The sequence below is a fragment of the Lycorma delicatula genome, chromosome 5 (assembly GCF_047948215.1).
Source record: "Lycorma delicatula isolate Av1 chromosome 5, ASM4794821v1, whole genome shotgun sequence".
Classification (NCBI taxonomy): Eukaryota; Metazoa; Arthropoda; class Insecta; order Hemiptera; family Fulgoridae; genus Lycorma; species Lycorma delicatula.
In genome coordinates this window covers 25,218,959-25,238,208 of record NC_134459.1, presented here as the reverse complement: position 1 = coordinate 25,238,208, position 19,250 = coordinate 25,218,959, and the positions used below count along the sequence as shown (strand labels likewise).

At 31.6% G+C, this 19,250-nt stretch overlaps 1 protein-coding gene across 1 annotated transcript in view; it reads right to left on the bottom strand.

The window, feature by feature from the left end:
• Positions 1 to 16,114, bottom strand: part of LOC142325846 (modular serine protease-like) — a 49,987-nt gene extending 33,873 nt beyond the window's left edge. Inside the window, exons 1-2 of the mRNA XM_075367868.1 lie at positions 16,057 to 16,114; positions 3,002 to 3,137 (exon numbers count right to left, since the gene is read on the bottom strand). Coding sequence (XP_075223983.1) covers positions 3,002 to 3,137; positions 16,057 to 16,096 — 176 coding nt within the window. The 5' untranslated portion in view covers positions 16,097 to 16,114. The remainder of the gene's footprint in view (positions 1 to 3,001; positions 3,138 to 16,056) is intronic.
• Between the last annotated feature and the right edge of the window lie 3,136 nt (positions 16,115 to 19,250).

Here is a 19,250-nt window from a genome sequence, read left to right as displayed (position 1 = left end):
GATTTTTTATTTTTTAGTCGTGATTTACAAACCATATTATCCTATTCACAAGCTTCTAGCTTCTACCCATTGTGATAGACTGAGGTATTTTTCTGTCTTGCTCAGGTCCAATCTCTTTAGTTTGCTTCATCTTACTAGCAACTGGTAAGGGAAAAACTGTTTTTAGTATTATCCAAATATCCAGAGTTCTCAGTGAGTTTTGTTAGTAACAAGATTTTGCTTCCTCTATGCCTATTTTCCTTCTAATTCCCTTTCAAATCAAGCTGTTAATATGTACTGCTTTTCATTTATTATTCTCTATGTAGCTAAAAAAATATTGTTCATTCTTTAAAAAGGATTTTTGGGATGATTTAAAATTAATCAGTGTAATTACTTTTGTAAGATTTTCATAAGTTATATTATTTACAAGCTGTTCATATACTTACAGTTACTTCTAATAATATTTGAATAACCATGTTATACTGCCACTGTGATGCTATTAATGGCACTTTGTCAGGATTAGTCTGTATGAACTAGACTCATAGTTATTTAATGAGGTGTAAATAGGTTCATAATATCTAGAGAAGAAATATGATCTTAAAAAAAATTTCTTGAAAGCTAAAGAAAAAACTTCCATAATTATAAAATTCTACTGTGTAGCAAAGAAAAAAAATAATATCATGAGCTTTAGTTCATGAGATTTAGCTGTTAGAAAAATTATGTTTTCATTATTATCTGCTGTTCTGCTGAAGGCAGACTCTTACATCACTGATGTTTTCATCCTTTCTGTACCAAGCCTTCTTCTTTGTGTCTTGTGTTCTTCATGTCCTTCATTACCTGGTTGTTGTTACCTGGTCTTTGACGAATTTCTGGGATTGAAATTCCTAGAAGGGGTCAAAGCTCAGGCTTTCACCAATGACTGCCTCGTTTTAGTTTGTGGCAATTCACTACTGCAGCTGGAAGAAAGACCGCAAGCATCCTTGTCAGCTGCAGAGAACTGGATGGACAATCAAAATTTAAAGATTTCTGTGCCCAAGACGAAGTATATGCTTTTGAAGAAGGCAGACAAATTATCATAAAGTCGAAACCCCCAAATTAAATATAAAGGCTGTGTAATAAGCCGTGTAAGAGTTCATAAGTATTTAGGTGTTTTGTTTGATGAGAAATTGCTGTTGAGCAACCATGTCAAACAAGTAGTGGCAGATGCCATCTCTGTGATGCACAAACTAAGGAGGTTGTTCAGAAAGACTATAGGGTGTCGGGCTGTCAATTGTACATGATGTCTTTGAGAGTATGACCACTTACTTGGCGCCTGTATGGGCACTTAGGTTGGACAGGAATAGAACACTTATTCTAAATTTAAGGAGTCCCAGCGCAAAGCCTTAATTGTATTCACTGGTGTTTTTAAAAAAAACCTCCTATGAGGCTACTACCATATTGGGAAAGGCCCTCCCAATCAATTTAGTGGTGAAAGATTGGGCAGCCACATGGAAATTGTGAAGAGGTCGAGAGGCTGAGGAATTTGGGATGCAGTTTTGAGCCGGGCCAGTATCAGAGTGGAACGGTGATTACAGTGTACCATATCTAAATTTCGATGCTCATTTCCTGCCTGCAGAAGAGGCTTCTGAGCCTCGTGATGGAAGCATGGCAACAGGAATTGAACACCACAACTAAGGGACGATCCTTGTATAAATTTATACAGGATCTGGGGGGACGGTATGCCTGAAGATCATTTTTAAGGGTAACAGGAGTCCAGGTGCTCACCTGCTATGTTAATTTGAGACAATATCTGTTCAGGTTCCATCTGGCAACTGATGAGCTGTGTGTCTGAAGGGTGGTCCAGTCGAATGAACATATGATTTTCGACTGCCCCGTCTTGGCGGGGGGGGGGCAGAAATCAGACCACTCTGGAACTTAGAGGTCAAGGGGAAAATTGGCCACTCACAAACGGCGAGTCAATGTGGCATGAGCTGTATTGTTGGACTGTGTGGTAGTTTCTTGATGTGGTTGTGTTGTTCAACCAGCTTCAGTAGCTTATTAAGGGAAAAGACTCCTACCGAGTTGCTATAGGAGGCTACCTTTAAGGAATGTTTGGCTATCGGCCAACAGCTGCAACGATATAAATGATAAATGGTGTATGGGTACTTTCTGACATTCAGCGATCTAGGCATGGCAGGAAATTGCTGTCTTAAGATTTAAGGTGACAAGTTAAATTTTATATTTATGATAGTCATATATTACAGTATAGATGGGGTGCACCTATCCAGTTTAGTTTAATATATGACAAGTGAACGGCTTTTACTGTTCACACTATTAGGTTAACTCTAGGAGCTAAATAGGATATCGGTTGCTTAAGCTGTTTGAGGCACAGTAGCCCTTCATGACAAGGACATTTGGTCTTATACTTTAAGGCATCTGATTTGAAGTTGATGGCTTCTGAGCCATTAGTTAGTATTACCATATCATCAGCAAACCTTATGCATCATATTTTTCGTCTTCCTATACTTACATTCTTCCTCCTTCTCATTCTCTCAATATATTCCTAACCATATATTCACTATGAATGTTGAACATTCACATTGAGTAAGAGACAGCATCCTTACCTAACACCTTGACCTACACCCACCCTATCAGTCATATTCTTATTTACATTCACTATTGCTGTTTGCCTCATGTGTAATTCTTAAATTAACCTTCTGTTTTTTCATTCTACTTTTTTCTCCTTAAGAATCAACATCATTTACTCCAGTTTGATTCTATTAAATGCCTTCTCTAAATCTATAAAACACAGATTCACTCTTCCTCTCTCTAAATCTGTCTGCAATCATTCCTAGTAACCTGATGGTATCTCAGGCTTCTTTTCCTTTCCTGAAGCCAAATTGATCCTCTTCCATTATTCTTACCAACCTCTGATTAAGGACTCTTATCAATATTTTAATGGCATGATTTTTTTTCTTTGATAAAGTATTTATTTTTGTTTTGTGAAATTAGTTTTTGTATCTGTTAATCTTTGTTTACTTACGTATCAGTTGATGTGTCACATATATCAGGATCTTCATCACTCTGATCATTACATTGTATTATTCCGTCACACTGATTATTTTCTGGCAACTTTTGTCCATTTGAGCAATAAAAATATGATTCATCTAATCTCACACCTGAAATAATAAAACTTTAAAATGTTGGGTACAGTAAAATTACAATACATAAAATTTAGTGAAAGAATTAAAAAAAAAATCTAGTATTATGACCATGTCATGGCTGAATACTTTGTATATCCAGCCATGACCACTAGAAACTTATTTATAGTTTTCACATACACCTGCAATTTCTTTCTTTGATATGATGTCAATTTTACTCTTTTTAAAATGTGATTGTATTCCTCCAGTCTCAAAAATTTTGCGCTGATTTAGGTACTTCTCCAATCAGCATATTTATTCAGATGGTATATCATCAATCTTATTGCTTCAAATTCAAATTATGTTTTGCAGTCCATAATTTTGTTTCAGAATCTTTGCCTAATCATTATGTAAGCTATCTAATATATTTCTGTACCTCCTTTATTTTTCCTGTTTAGCCTCTATATCCTCTATATCCAGCCATGACCACTAGAAACTTATTTATAGTTTTCACATACACCTGCAATTTCTTTCTTTGATATGATGTCAATTTTACTCTTTTTAAAATGTGATTGTATTCCTCCAGTCTCAAAAATTTTGCGCTGATTTAGGTACTTCTTCAATCAGCATATTTATTCAGATGGTATATCATCAATCTTATTGCTTCAAATTCAAATTATGTTTTGCAGTCCATAATTTTGTTTCAGAATCTTTGCCTAATCATTATGTAAGCTATCTAATATATTTCTGTACCTCCTTTCTTTTTCCTGTTTAGCCTCTGATAATTACCTTTCAGATAATACTTCAGAGAATGAATGAGAATGATATGTATGAGTGTAAATGAAGTGTAGTCTTGTACAGTCTCAGTTTCACCATTCCTGAGATGTGTGGTGAATTGAAATCCAAACACCAAAGAACACCGGTATCTACGATCTAGTATTCAAATCCATGCAAAAATAATTGACTTTACTAGGACTTGAATGCTGGAACTCTCGACTTCCAAATCAGCTGATTTGGGAAGATGTGTTCACCACTAGACCAACCTGGTGGGTTATTTGCATGCCTCTTGGTTTCAATCATGTGCACCTTTTTTATGATTTTAAAATTAGGAGCTTGTAATCAGTACGTTCTCTTAGATTTAATGTAGATTTCTAAATGCCTACTTATTTAGTTTTCCTGACTATCTTAAAAAGACAACTTTTTTTTTTTTGCTTTAAAATAATAGAAATCCTATTAATTCATTAATCTGTATCATTGGTAATTTACTTACTTTATGATTAAGTTCTCTTATTTCTTTTATGTTCTGTACGATATTTTTAACTTCAGAATAGAATAGTTATTAAATCTGTTTTTAAATGATTAATTTACCACACCCAATAACTTTTGTCCATTTTATAGCGCTTAGAGACATAATAATTGGCTGGTGTTCAGCCATGGGAAACGCTCTTGCATGTGATTGGCAAGGTTTTTGAGAATGTCCTATATTTGCGTATTAATGTTAGATTAGCCACTGATCATTTGCTAATGGACAACCAGTATGGTTTCCGACCGGGCAAGAGCACTGAAGATGCCATACTAAAGGTGATGGATTATGTCCATATAAATATAGTCTATATAAATATGTATTAGGCATTTTTCTGTACATTCCGGGGCATTTAACAACTTAAGGTGGCCCTCTGCCCTGTTTCGGATGCAGATGCGTAAGTGTACACGAAATGAACTAGAAGTGCTCTGAAGATATTTCAGCTATCGGACCGTTTCCCTGCGTGACGGTGGCTTGCAGGTTCGTAAGAGCTTAACTGAGGATGCCCTCAGGGCGTGTTCTGAGTCCCCTTCTTTAGATCATAGAATTCGATTCGATGTTCCGTTTTAGGTTGTCATGTGGTTGTTTTGTCGTCGCTTATGCTGACGACGCGCTGCTACTGATTGAAGGGATTCGCGTAACGAGGTAGAGTTCCGAGCTGCTCGTGCTTATAAGACACTCCGACTGTGCAGTCTCCAACATAAGATGATTTTTAGCCCAGAGAAAACTACAATGATGTTGCTTAGCAGCCGATTGGCTGCTATCCGACGAATCCGGGTCCAGATGGCTGGTCCCCCCGTTCGGTACGTTACTAATCCTAGTTACAAGTCCCCCCGTTCGGTTACTAAACAGCAACGTTTCTTCAAACAAAATACCTAGGAACTAATGAACTCTAACTCGGTTGATGTTAGAAGGATTATGGCATGGGGTTTCTCCGCTGACTAAAAAAAGTGCTTTCCATATGCATGATTTTTACGACATACTGGCGAAGTTACTGATGTCGCATGCGAAGAAGAATCTTTAGCAGAATGGAACAATAGTCTGCAAAACAAATCGTTGTCAAATGCATTGTTTGCAGATTATCAAGAGGTTGACAAAGATTTAGAAACGCATGAAATTGTAACAGATGATGATGTAGTGGCTTCATTACTAGCAGAAATAGACGGGGACGTAGGTAATGAACGAAGGTAACGATCGACGATGAAGACATCAACCCGCCAAACCTTCCAGACGTTTTAGTGGCAATAAAAACCGTTTGCTGGTTTCTCAGTTTTACAGAAATTGCTAATGAAGAAACAAAAATTATTTGTTTTGATTTAGTAAAGAACCTTCAAAAACTGTATTACAACACGAAATGTTCGAAAGAGAACAAAATAACCGACTTTCAGCAGAAAAAGTAATTTTTACAATTTTTCTCTATCTTCTTTTACTCTACTGTATTTGTATTTATTATTGCATATTTTTGTTCTTTAATATTATTTTATTACGGAAATAAATTATTACTGTTTTTAATGATTATTATTTGACTGTATTACAATACCCGTGTAGGTGCATATTAAAGTAGTACCACTAAGCTACCTAAACAAGGGTTATTGTAAATATCGGTTTTAATGACCTCAAATCATCGGTTCCTTGGAGGTCACTAACAACAATATTTACTGTATTTATATAGACATAACAGGATAACTGCCCTTAGAACCACCACTATTCAAATTATATTTAAAAATCTAAATTATAAGAAAATACCATTTGGAACAAATTTTGATGTGAATAGAAAATATTATTATTTATATTTATCTTGTCATTGTTCAGAGTGATTCAAAGAAACGGGAAATTTAAAAAAATAACGTTAATGAAAATTTTTTTTAGAAAATGAATTTTATTTCATGTAATTGTACAAATGTTGCCATTTTAGGATACATACATTTTAGTTTATTTTTTAAAGATGACATCTTGCAGGTGACCTCCTCTTCTATGTACACACTCACGAAGTTTCTTCGTTAAATTGTTCATGATTTGAAGTAACATCTCAACTGGAATTTCTGCAATTGCTTCTCGGATCTTTGCCTTCAGTTCTTCCGTTGTAGCAGGTCTACTGTGGAACACTTTGCTTTTAAGGTAACCCCACAAAAAGTAATCGCAAGCTGAGAGATCAGGCGATCTGTGAGGCCATCTAATGTCACCATTTCGTGAAATGACACGTTGTCCAAACAATCGGCGTACAGCTGCCATCGATATTCGTGCAGTATGTGACGTTGCTCCGTCTTGTTGAAACCAGGCTGTGTTAAGAATTGGTGGAAATCTCTTTGTTGTGGAACAACAAAGGTTTCAAGCACGGCTACGTAACGAGCCGACGTCACTGTAATCGCAAGACCGTTGTCATCCTCAAAAAAATAAGGGCCTATAACACCGTAAGATGACATAGCACACCACACGGTCACTTTCTGGCTGTGCAACGGACGCTTGTGTAGCTGCAGGATTTTCTTGTGCCCAATATCTGAAATTTTGCTTGTTAACAAATCCACTGAGGTGGAAATGCGCTTCGTCTGACATCCACAGTTCTTGAACAAACTCTTCGTTATCATTTATCTTCTGAAGCATTACATTACAGAATTGTGTTCGCACAACTGCATCGTTCGGTTTCAGTTCCTGGACGATCTGCAACTTGTACGGATGGAATTGCAAGTCCTTCACTAGCATTCTTCGAACACTTGAACTATGCAATTGTAATGATGCTGAGAGACGACGGATTGACCGATGTGGACTTCGTGTGACAGCATCTTGTAAAGCTTGAACATTCTGTGTTGTACGGACGTTTCGCTCACGGCCTGGAGGTTTCTTTTTCATTGCCGAACCAGTTTCCTTAAAATTAGATATTGCATATGCTGATGGAACACGGTCGTGCCGTCCCAGATTAAAATGACGCCGAAATTCTCTACGCGCTCCCTCCACACTGTCATTGTTTTTGATAACAATGACAGTGTGATAACAATACCAAACGCTTTGATAACAAATGCACGTTGCGCACTACTCCAAGAATCCATAATTAACTAAATGGCAGGTTAGGTTAGAGAGACTGGCGCCACTTATCAAGTGGTACCAATCACCCACGGCTACCAACACAACTTTCAAAATTTCTCGTTTCTTTGAATCACTCTGTATTTATTTATTGGAGAAATCTGTCGGCTGATGTTATTACTGAGCTGTGATTTTACTTGATAAAATTACTTTCTTGACGACTGGGGTACAAAATTTGACTTATGTGACTAGGACAGAAGTGATTAGATGAAAAGCTCAGGAAACTGAAGAATTAATAAAAGATATAAATATTAAATTATCGTATTTGAAATAAAATTTACATTGTATAAATATGAGTAGGGAAGAAATAAATTTATTAACTTGTAATTTCTTTTTTCGGGTGATGTATATTCTGATGGTACAGTATAAAGTATAATAATAATAGTGAAGTATAAAATTTAATACTTATTGAAGATTCAGAAATCTAGACTGTAGGGCCTTATGGCTTTCTCTAGTAATGACCAAAAACATTGATATGAAAGTAAAAATATATATTATTAATCCATTTATCTAACAAAAACTATTCTCTTATCATACAAAAAATTTGTAAAAGGTTAAAATTGAACATATAAAAGAATAAAATGAAAAATAAAATAAAAATTGAAAACTTTAAAATATGACAAATGGATATTTAGCTATCATGGATTTTAAGTATTATATTTAACTATCATTTATATTACATCGTAAGAAAAAACTAACTTGAATTTAGAACATTCATGTGTGTGTTTAGGATTATTTAACAACAGAAACAAAGGGCAATTTTACCTAATTTTACTGAATAAAGTAACATTAACTTTTATACTTTTTATTTGAAGGTAAATATATTGCTAAAATATAATCAAAATTATAAAAATAATAAAGAGGGAAAACCAGTCACAATGAAACGCTACGTTTGACTTATGTCTGGTTGCCTATAACTGTTGCATACTTATAATAACTTTTTAATAAAAAATGATTAAAATATACATATTTAGTTGTATATATTGGCAGCAGATTGATATCCAATTACATTCATGCTATGTCTTTTGTCACGGAGGCCGTATGATAAATATAAAGTGTGATCGGGATTCAAAGCCAAATCATTGGCTTGATAGGTTGCAAGCTACTACCATATACAGGAGGGATTGAATATTTTTTACGTTACTCCAAATCCTTGAGATTTTCCTGGTTTTGTGGATACAAAAATTTGTAAGCGAAATATATAGTTAAATGTTTTTATCTGTATATAATTTTTGTAGTTATAGCAATTTTGTAAATTTCAATTTAAAATAAATAATAATATATAAATATAAAATTGCTATAAAAAATTTACTACGAGGGTTATTTTCTTTTCAATGTCCGATCGGTCGCGAAATAAAAACCCGCGCAAAAATCCGATGAACCTTTGCGCATATGTGTTGCGTAGCGTCTCTAGTATGGCCTTCAATCACGCCGCGTCACTTCGTTTAGTTCTGAACTCGCAGCTAGCACGTAAACATATCTACAACAATAACTTCTACCGTTAAGTGTGAAGTGCGTGCGGTAATTCGATTTCTACAGGCTGAGGAGTGTAATGCAGCTGAAATTCATCGACGAATAATTAATGTGTACGATGAAACTTCAATGAGTGACAGCAAAGTGCGACAATGGTGCAGGAACTTTAAAGCAGAACGTGCAGATGTTCATGATGCAGGCGATCAGGGAAGGAAGCGAGTGTCAACCGATGATCTCGCTGAGCGAGTGGATGAGATGATTCGAGAAAATCGTCGGTTCACAATTTCTGTATTGAGTGATTCGTTTCCTGAAATTTCAAGGTCAGCTCTCTACACAATTGTGAGTGAGAGACTTCAGTACCACAAACTGTGTACGAGATGGGTTCCCAAGATGCTGCCTGATCATCACAAAACAATGAGTATGGACGCCTCTCTAACATTTCTCCAGCGCTACCACAATGAAGGAAAAGATTTTTTGAACAAAATTGTCACAGGGGACAAGACATTGGTTCATTTTGAAACTGAAGAAGTAAAAGAACAATCCAAACAGTGGATGCATTCTCATTCTCCCAGTAAACCAAAAAATTTCAAGCGAACCTTCTGCATCAGAAAGTGTATGGCTACTGTGTTCTGGGACCAGAATGGCGTTCTCTTGGTGGAATTAATGGAATGTGGCACGACCGTCACTGCAGCCTCATACTGCGTGACTGTTCAACGTCTATGAAGGGCAATTCAGAATAAGCGGAGAGGAATGTTGTCATCAGGCATTGTCTTTCTCCATGACAATGCTCGGCTGCACACTGCAGCTGTAACAAAGAAGCTCCTGCAGCGTTTTTGTTGGGAAGTGTTTGATCACCCACCATACAGCCTGGACTTGGCTCCATCCGATTTTCACCTCTTTGCTCACATGAAACATTGGCTAGGAGGACAAAATTTTGAAGACACAGGCAGCTCCATTCTCTGACGAGGATATTGGAAAGTTGGTACCATGCTACGACAAATGTCTAAATCGGAGTGGCGAGTATGTAGAGAAATAGCGTAACTATGTAAGTACTTGTTACAAATAAACAATTTTTTATTTTCACTGTTGTTTTAATTTCGTGACCGATCGGACCTTGACAAAAAATAACCCTTGTATTATATTTGGTCAATTCATTCTTCAAAGCAAACTTCAATAATTGTATAAGCAAATATAATAAATGTATTATTGCATTTAGGATTTCAGAATACATTACGTTTTTAATTTTTAATGAAAAATAATAATAATTTAAATATATATATATTGTTTATGTCAAAATGAATTTTAATAGTGTGTAAATAGTGTAATGAAATGATTATAATCTAATATTATGATGATATATAATTTCTAATTATGTCTCAAAGGATTAATGTAATTGAACTTCCAAGGTTTAAATAAACTGCTTTTCTGTTTGATTAATTTTCTGAAATATAAACCAGCCATGCGATTAAATTAAATTCTAAACTGAATTGTGTTGAATAAATACACCAACCTGTCATTTACTTGGTTGTTAATGTTGCTACAAATCAGCTTGTGTTTATTATCACTTTTATTATTTTTTTAATACGATAATTTTTCCCTAACTTGGTGCAGTAACTGTATGTAAAGCGTGTTATAAATAAATAAGGTGTTTCTACTTATGTTTACTACATAATAATATATTACATAAATTATGTCAAGAATGGGTCAGTGTGATAATCATGAATAAACAATTGAACCAGTATTTTTTTAGACCAGACCAAGGGAAACCAGTTAAAATTCCAGTCAGAGAGTTACTCATAAAAGTCTTGAGCTTTTGTGATGATTAATCATAGAAAAAGGAATACTACATAACAAATAAATTACAACAATTTTGTAGTTACTAATAAAAATTATTTGAGAACATATTATATTATTTGTATATTTGAAACAATATGCATGTAGAAATTTCAGTAATATTTTATTATTTAATAAATTAACTACAGAATAATATTTTTTCTGTAAAAGAAAGTACTTCAATTTTATTGTAAATAAAGTTTTGGTAAGATCTTTTTAAACTGTTAAAAATGGCATCAGAGCATAATAATAAGGTTTGTCTAATGTATCAAAGTGTTTTATTGAGTTACACAAAAATATTTCTATTTTATAGCTTGATAAATAGAGATAAATATTGTTGTTTTTTTCTGAATAAGTGAATTTTTCTTAAAAAAGGAATCTGTAAATATAAACGAAAAGATAATTTTTGTTTTTTAATTTTCTGTTGCTAATGACTGTGTTGAAATCTGTTCAAATTGTGAATAAAAAACAATTCTATGACCCAGTGAGGTAAGGGTGATATGTACAAAATGAAATGAGGTGTGTAACCTTGTACAGACTTTGGCTGGCCATTCCTGAAATGTGATTGAATCCGAACCGCCAAAGTACATCAACATCCATTGTCTAGAATTCAAATGTAAATAAAAGTAGCCTATTTTTACTTGGCTTTAAACCTCAGAATCTTCAGCTGACTTTGAACCACAGCTGAAGATGATTTTACCACTAGACCAACCCATTGGGTTTATATAAATTAGAATGTTTAATTTGCTAAATACCAGTTTACCTAATTCATATTTATCAGCACCAAAATACTATTAGGTTTACTATTTTTGTATATTGAAAAGAAGCCCCAAGAAGAAATATTACATTTCAAAGAAATGTACTTTGTTTCTGATATAATGGAGTAAAAAAATTTGTTGTTTCAAGCATCCTATATAAGCTTTTCTTAGAACCCTTATTGATATAAATAATTGATCCCTCCCTCCCAAAAAAGATGCTACTCTTTAATCATAGTAGTTATTCAGATCATGTGATAGGTAAGTACCAAGTCACATGTTCTTTTATTGTAAGAACTTCCTGACTATTAAAGTTGTTTTCAGAAATATGGCTTTCTGCATATTGGTGTGAGTATGTGTTGGAGATCTAATTTCATCAGATATTGTATCAACATTTTTTCTGTTATGCCAATGATTGATACTGTTGTTAATAAGTTCTGTTTCCAGATTTCTTTCAGTTCTATTGCAAGGGGAATATATTTTTATATTTTCTCTCTTTATTTTTATATTAAATTATTATTGTTCGGTATAGTAATATCTATGATGTATGTTCTTCTGATTTCTTGATTAGTATGATGTCTAGTCTATTGCATGTGACTTGTTTTGTCTGTGAGTACTGATCTATCCCAGGATAGTTTGAGTTTGTAGTTTGTTCTCTAGAATGGTTTCAAGTTGTACTTGACTCGTAGTATGGCATGTATTTTGTGATAAATCCATGTTTAACTACGAGTTCTTGGTGAATTATTTTTGCTGCTGTGTCTGTTCCAGCAAGTATTTTGCAACTTCCTGTTATGTGTTCAATTGTTTCATTGGGTTGTTAGCATTTTTTAAATGTATCTGTTTTTACGTTCTCGTTAATGAAGTATTTTCTGTAGTTTTTATTGTGGCTATTACTCTATTCTGTATGGCTAGTGTAAATTCTTCAGTTTGTGGGAATAGTTGTCCAATTGTGAACCATCTACATGATGAAGTTTGGGTCTTGCATTATGTTGTAATGATTACCATTAAGTTCTTTTCCTGCCCATGCTTTTTCTTATGTTGCACTGCGGTTGTATGCATGTTGTGTCTATTCTCTTGTTGTAAATTGAGTGGTGTCCTTTGTTTGTTTGCTTTGGGAAGTGAGTCTGTGAGTCCTTTTCCTCCTTCTTTTCAGCCAATTGTAATTCTTTCAATTACTTATTATTATTATTATTATTCAAAATCCAGATTATTAGAGTTTAAGATTTTCACTTAAAAACCATACTTATTTTTTTTTGCTTTCTTTAAACAAAGTATAAGCCAAAAACAAGTATATAAAATTGCTTTATAAGATGATTTTTATTGGTTTATCTATATATAACAACAAATTCAATAATAAATGAATAAAAAAGACATATATAATTATGAACTAAATTAATAAAGAGTTGTATGACATAAAAAATATACATGAATAACAAGTAGTAAGAAAACAAAAGGTTTAAGAATTTTAATCAATTGACATTCATGAAAGGCCAACAGTTTTTTCCATCACTTGTGTTTGTTAAAGGAAATTACAAACATTGTAACTGGTTTATAAAAATGAAGGTCACTTTGCTATATAAAGTAAACATGTAATAAAATAATGTAAAATGTTTTTATCTGAAATAATGTATATTAATTAAACATTATTTTACTAAGACATAATAATAATTATTATTAGTAAATTTAAAATTTAATCAATAAAAAACAGGATTTTTTTAAATTGATTTCCCATGCATGATATGATTTAATTATTTTTTTAGTTTTGAATATCAGATTTGTAATTGTTGATCTCAAAAACCCTTACCCAAATATTTTTATAGTCTGGGTTTAATTTTTTTTCCAGTTTTATGTTTTTTCTAAGATAAAAAAAACAACAATGTATTAGTTTACTAAACCATTTATGCTAGAAAAAAATTTACTGTACGTATTTCAAAATTTATAATTTTTATTAAAGCATGTTTAGAAACATTTTATATTAATTTATTTGTATTGGAACAATTGCTATTAATTGCATATGTTATCCATCAATTAAAAATGAATATTAACCCAGCAATGTTTATCTTTTGTGATCTATGGATTAATCTGTGTTTACTTAATCTGCATTCAGTCATTTTTATCTGATTGTTATTTCACTTCCTTTTATTCCTAGTCTTTACTACTTGAAATATTCAAGGTATTATGGAAGCAATCCACCGAGTTGGTCTAGTGGAACTCATCATCACAAATCAGCTGATTTTGAAGTCGAGAGTTCTAAGGTTCAAATCCTAGTAAAGGCAGTTACTTTTATGTGGATTTGAATACTAAATCATGGATACTGGTGTTCTTTGGTGGTTGGGTTTCAATTAACCACCCATCTCAGGAAATCATCCTCATTCATCCTCTGATGTAATACCTTATGGTGGTTCTGGAGGCTAGACAGAAAAAAGAAATGGTGTTATGGAACCATAAGGTTGAATGTATGGTTTTTGGTTTATTTTCTTTTCAAGGAATTGATTAGATAAGTTTCATTTGTTTCCACGAAAATAAAAACTTAAACCTATTGTACAAATCAATTCAACCTTATAAATTGATTTTTATTATATGTATTACCGTACTTTGTTCATCAGGATCTAAATAACAGCACTTGTTTAACATTTCTTAACTGAATCCCAACAAGATCCGTAATGTATATTAAAAGCCCAGAAATATTTATAATTAATTTAAAAGGATGTTATGATAGGTTTCTTAACTGTAATGATTATAGGCGATCTAACACAAGACACCAGTCACTTCTGAAGATGTTATTACTGTTTTTATCAAGCATAATAAGTTCCCATGCCAGGTTTAGTTAAGAAGGTGAAGAAGAGTAAGGTGGTTTCCTGTTAATCTCTTTAGTGAATCGAATGTAATGGTGCATATCGACATGCTGAGTCCTTCAAATTCATTCTGTTCAGCACAGAATTATACAGACTGTGTAGTGTAGTGAATACCACTGCTTATGAATACATTCCTTAAGTATGAATTGAGTAGACCGATATTTAGAAAATTAAATATGCTAACTTTCCCTTATGTTTGTATTAATCAATCAATCAATTTTTTTGCAAAGATTATACATCTTTGCAAAAAAATTAGTTATAACTCTTTAAAAAAATATACTTATATCCATTTCGACCAAACCAGATAATGGAACTCTTTTCATCTAATTCAACACAATACATCCCCTTACAACAAAGGGCTTTATTTTGCTTCTGTTGCCATTTATTGATAAATTTGGAGAATCATTTAAAAAAATCTTTCCAGGGTATTTAAAATAAAATTAAAAAGTTTTTTTTACAAAACTATTACACTGTCGATGATTTAAAAAAAAAAAAAATATTAACAGTTTAAAAATCCTTGAATCTTCTGCATCCCATTCATTGGAAACATATAAATATGTGCTCAAATTATTTTAATTAAATTAATCAATTATTTCCTTTTGAATTGTGAATTATTTTTTATTGTATTTCGTACTTTCAAGTATTTAGCTTAGCATTATTTTCTATGTTTATATTTAAATAATTAACGTGGATTTTAATCATATCTATTTTTTATCTTATATTTTATATTTATAATTTATCTTATAATGAAGTGATCTGTATACTGAATCATATGTACTGATCAAAATAAAAAGTTTATTTATTTTCAGAGAAAAATGACAATGACAAATTACAATTTTATCTCGGGTATATCACAATCATTATAAAGACTGAGACAGAACGTAGAATATAACTACTATATAACTAATTATGTTGTACTTAAAAATAAGAATTAATACTTTCTTAAGTATGATTTAAAGAAGAATATGCTCTCAATCTTCTGAAAATTTGATTTGCGTAATATTCAATTAACTTTTGGGTGATTCTGATTGTTAATTCACATAAAAAAAAAAAAAACAGTGTCCTATTTGTGTCCAAAAATAAATCATATATATATATATGATTTATTTATATATATTTCTAATTAAGTACAGAAATAATAACATAACAAATAATAACTCTAATAAATTAGGCATAAACATGTAGCAGTGACAGACATGTGGATAATACAATATGCAGAATGTTAATACCATTAGCATGCACTCATTTGTTCATTATATAATGATCAATTTACTAGTACTTAAATAAGAAATATTCTTTTTAAAATAACTGAGTTCATATAAGATTTTTTTTAAATTTCAAGATATTTTTTATTTTTCTAATGTGTACATAGCAATCTGTTCAACTAGTGAACAATGAGCAACCCTCCCTCATCCTAATGAGATGAAGATGATATGTATGACATGTAAGTGAGATATAGTCTTAAGTACACCAGTCTCCACTGTCTATTTTTCAAATCCATGTAAAAGAAATTAACTTTTACTAGGATTTGAAATTCAGAACTTTCTATTTTGAGAATCAGCTGTTAAACAACTATTTTTAATGAGTTAATCACTAGGCCAGCCTGGTGGGCTAAATATATTTGAATGTTATTTTAAGATGACTTATTTAAGAAAAATTACCTGATGTTGTTAGCAGTACAATAAACAGTAGAATGTACATGATGATCTCGGTATGAAATTTTCAAATCATAATGCATAAATAGGTCTATTTCAGTTGTATAAATAACTAAGATTTGAATGAATTAATTTTATAGTTTTTCTGTACTATTTCAATTTTGAAATTAAAAGAAAGATTCATGTTATAGAATTTTGTTAATTAATTAATTTTATAATTTTTATTTTTAAGTTATTGTCTGTTGATCTATTGTTCTAGTTTTAAAAAAAAATCATTGATCTTAATTAAAAAAAAAAATTAAGTCATCTATTGAATTGGTTTTTATCTTTATTTTATTTAAACAATAATTATTATTGTGATGATTCTTTTAGCACTGTTAATGCATCTGAGATCATATCCATTGTTGTGTATCTATTGATATGAAAATTATTTTCTTTATTACTTTGCCGGTTAAAGCTCTATTGGTGTTTCACATAACTATAAATGTTAAGCATAGCAAATGGCTAAACGTTTGGATATTGGGTTTTGCAAATTTCAACATTTTAAGACAATTCCAGTCAAAAAACACAAAAAAAATTATAAAAATTTTAGAAAGCTCCATGCTTATAACATATGTTTGTTGGCCTGCATTTTAATTAATATCTCAGGACTAGCTCAACATAAATTCTTTAAATTATGGCTCAAAACATTTTATTATATTTGACATTAAATTTTGGACAAAATTAAAAAATTGAGGAGCGGTAGTTTTTGCCATTTTTTACTTTTTTATAGTGGTCATAGAAAACTGAGCTTTAGTGCAATGAAACAATTTATTAAATTACTTGAAATTCCAATGTTTAAGTCAATTGGATTAAGAGATTGGGGACTTCAACATTACTTCTAAATAGTGTTTGTTTCATATCTCGAAAACCTGTTGACTGCAGTAGTTAAAACTTGGTACAAATATTTGACTACATATATATATATTTACCAGCTTTGCCTGATCTTTCAACAATACTCTGACAGTTTTGACTTTCTATGGAGAAAGATCATTGGCAGGCTGTTCGCACTTGTTCTAAACTACTGAATCATCACTATTAAATTTTTCATAAAGTCTACATATTGTTTTAAATGAGGGCGACCACCAAGTGTGAAAATGTGCACGATTTAATTTAAACGTTTTATAATCGGTGCCAAATTAAATGATAATAAGTTTGATAATTTTTATTTTTTTTATTTTGACATCAACTTCAAAACGTTGAAATTTTATTTGATGAATTTAATAGTTTTACATTTTACTTTTTAGTATGTTTATTAAACTCTGTTATCTTATAAGTTTTGAAGTTTTAATTAATTAACGTATGAAACACTAAAGTTTATGATAATACTTTATTAATATGAAAGCATTTATATTTTTAGGCTGCTAGTTTAATGGTGGCATTGGGAGGGTGAGGAAGTAACTAAATAAAAACTTATCTTAAACTAAAGGAAACTTTTTCACTAAAGTTTTAAAATATAACTTGTAACAAAACTGAGAATAAACTTCTTTTGGATAACAGTTACAAAGGAAAAAGAGACTAGATGCTGCAAAAAACAATAGATAATGAAAGAAAAAAAAATTGAACTGTTAACGAATTGAAACTTATATTTTCTAAAAAATAAAATTTAGGAAAAGAGAAATAATTCCATAAAATCAGTAATTTAATGAAAGACATTAAATTCACAAAATTCAATGGGTTTTAAATTAAGAAAATGTTTTCAGAAAAAATAAGTAATTCTTTGGGCAATATAATACTGCTTTTAAAAGAAAGGAAGCAACAACTGCTACATAATTTTAGCCTGTTACATATTACTGTTTATTTACACAGTGATTCTACTCAATTTGATCTTAGCGTTGATAAATAGATCCCTGCTATAAATTATGAGAAAAATCAAATAAATAAATCTTTGATTCTGATGGGTATATAATTCTATATTACAAAGATCGCGTCAGATATAGGCATATATGATACCCCATGGTTAAAACAGAAACCTCACCAGTATCTGCCTGGATGAATCAAGGAATAACCGTGGTAAAATCCTTGATCATTAATTTTAATAAAGGTAGATGTGATTAAAGTCCGTATTAATTATTTTAAATATAAGATCACTAGCCGGTCAGAACTCATTTCGCTCACCCGACATCTAACCAGGGACTCCCCCTACACCTCGAAGCGTTCGATATTGTTATGGTTGTGAGAGTATTAAATATTTTACAAATATTAAAGAAAAAAGGATAAGTCATTTTACTTAATTATACTTCTGTTGCCATGGTAACAGAAATATATTGAAGTAAAAAGATTCATTTTTGGTTTTTGAATGAATCATTTTAATATCTTAATCCCCAAGGGGGCTAAGGCCTCAATCTATGGTTTCAAACCTTCCCTGGGACAACAAAAATATGTCCTAAAAATATAAAAGCAACGGGCCGATTGTTTCTTCCGTGATGCTGTTAGAAACAGACAGTTTCATAAATTTTCCCATTTATATATATAAATGCGAATATAATATATATATATATATATATATATATATATATATATATAGAGGATGAAATAATTTTACAGTAAATTTACATGAAAATGTCAAATATAGTTCACAATTCAGAAAGCGTTAATGAAAATTATTTTAGTACATATTTATGTATACCAAAAACGGTTTGCAGAAAATTCAGGTTCTTTAAAATTTAAATTTGTGTTATTTAAAAATTCGTCGACAGAGTATCGTTTCTGTAAAAGAAAATTTTTATTTTATTCTAAATAAATTGGCGAGAAGATGAAAGAGGTTAAGAGGAACGGTAATTTATTAAAAATGGCTATAAGGCCTTTTCTCGTAAGCATGAATGTTGTGTTGAATTACAAGAAAATTGTTCTGTTATCTGGTTGGACAAATCCCGAAAGAATGTATTATCTAATAAAAAACCAGAAATCTTGTTTTATGGGCCACAAAACTACGTGATCAGCAATGTTACATCTACCTGAAAAGCATAATGCAACGGTTTTATCTATTTTTAAAGTCAGGTGGTTAAAATCTATTGAAAATAACTTTTTGAATTGCTAGCGTAGATTTTCAAGTTATTTAAGATAATTATCGTCAGATATATGCACAGTTGTATCACTTATGAAGAGGGTAATAATGAATGGTTCAAGATTTTGAGTTTGAGGTAATTAATAACCAAAGC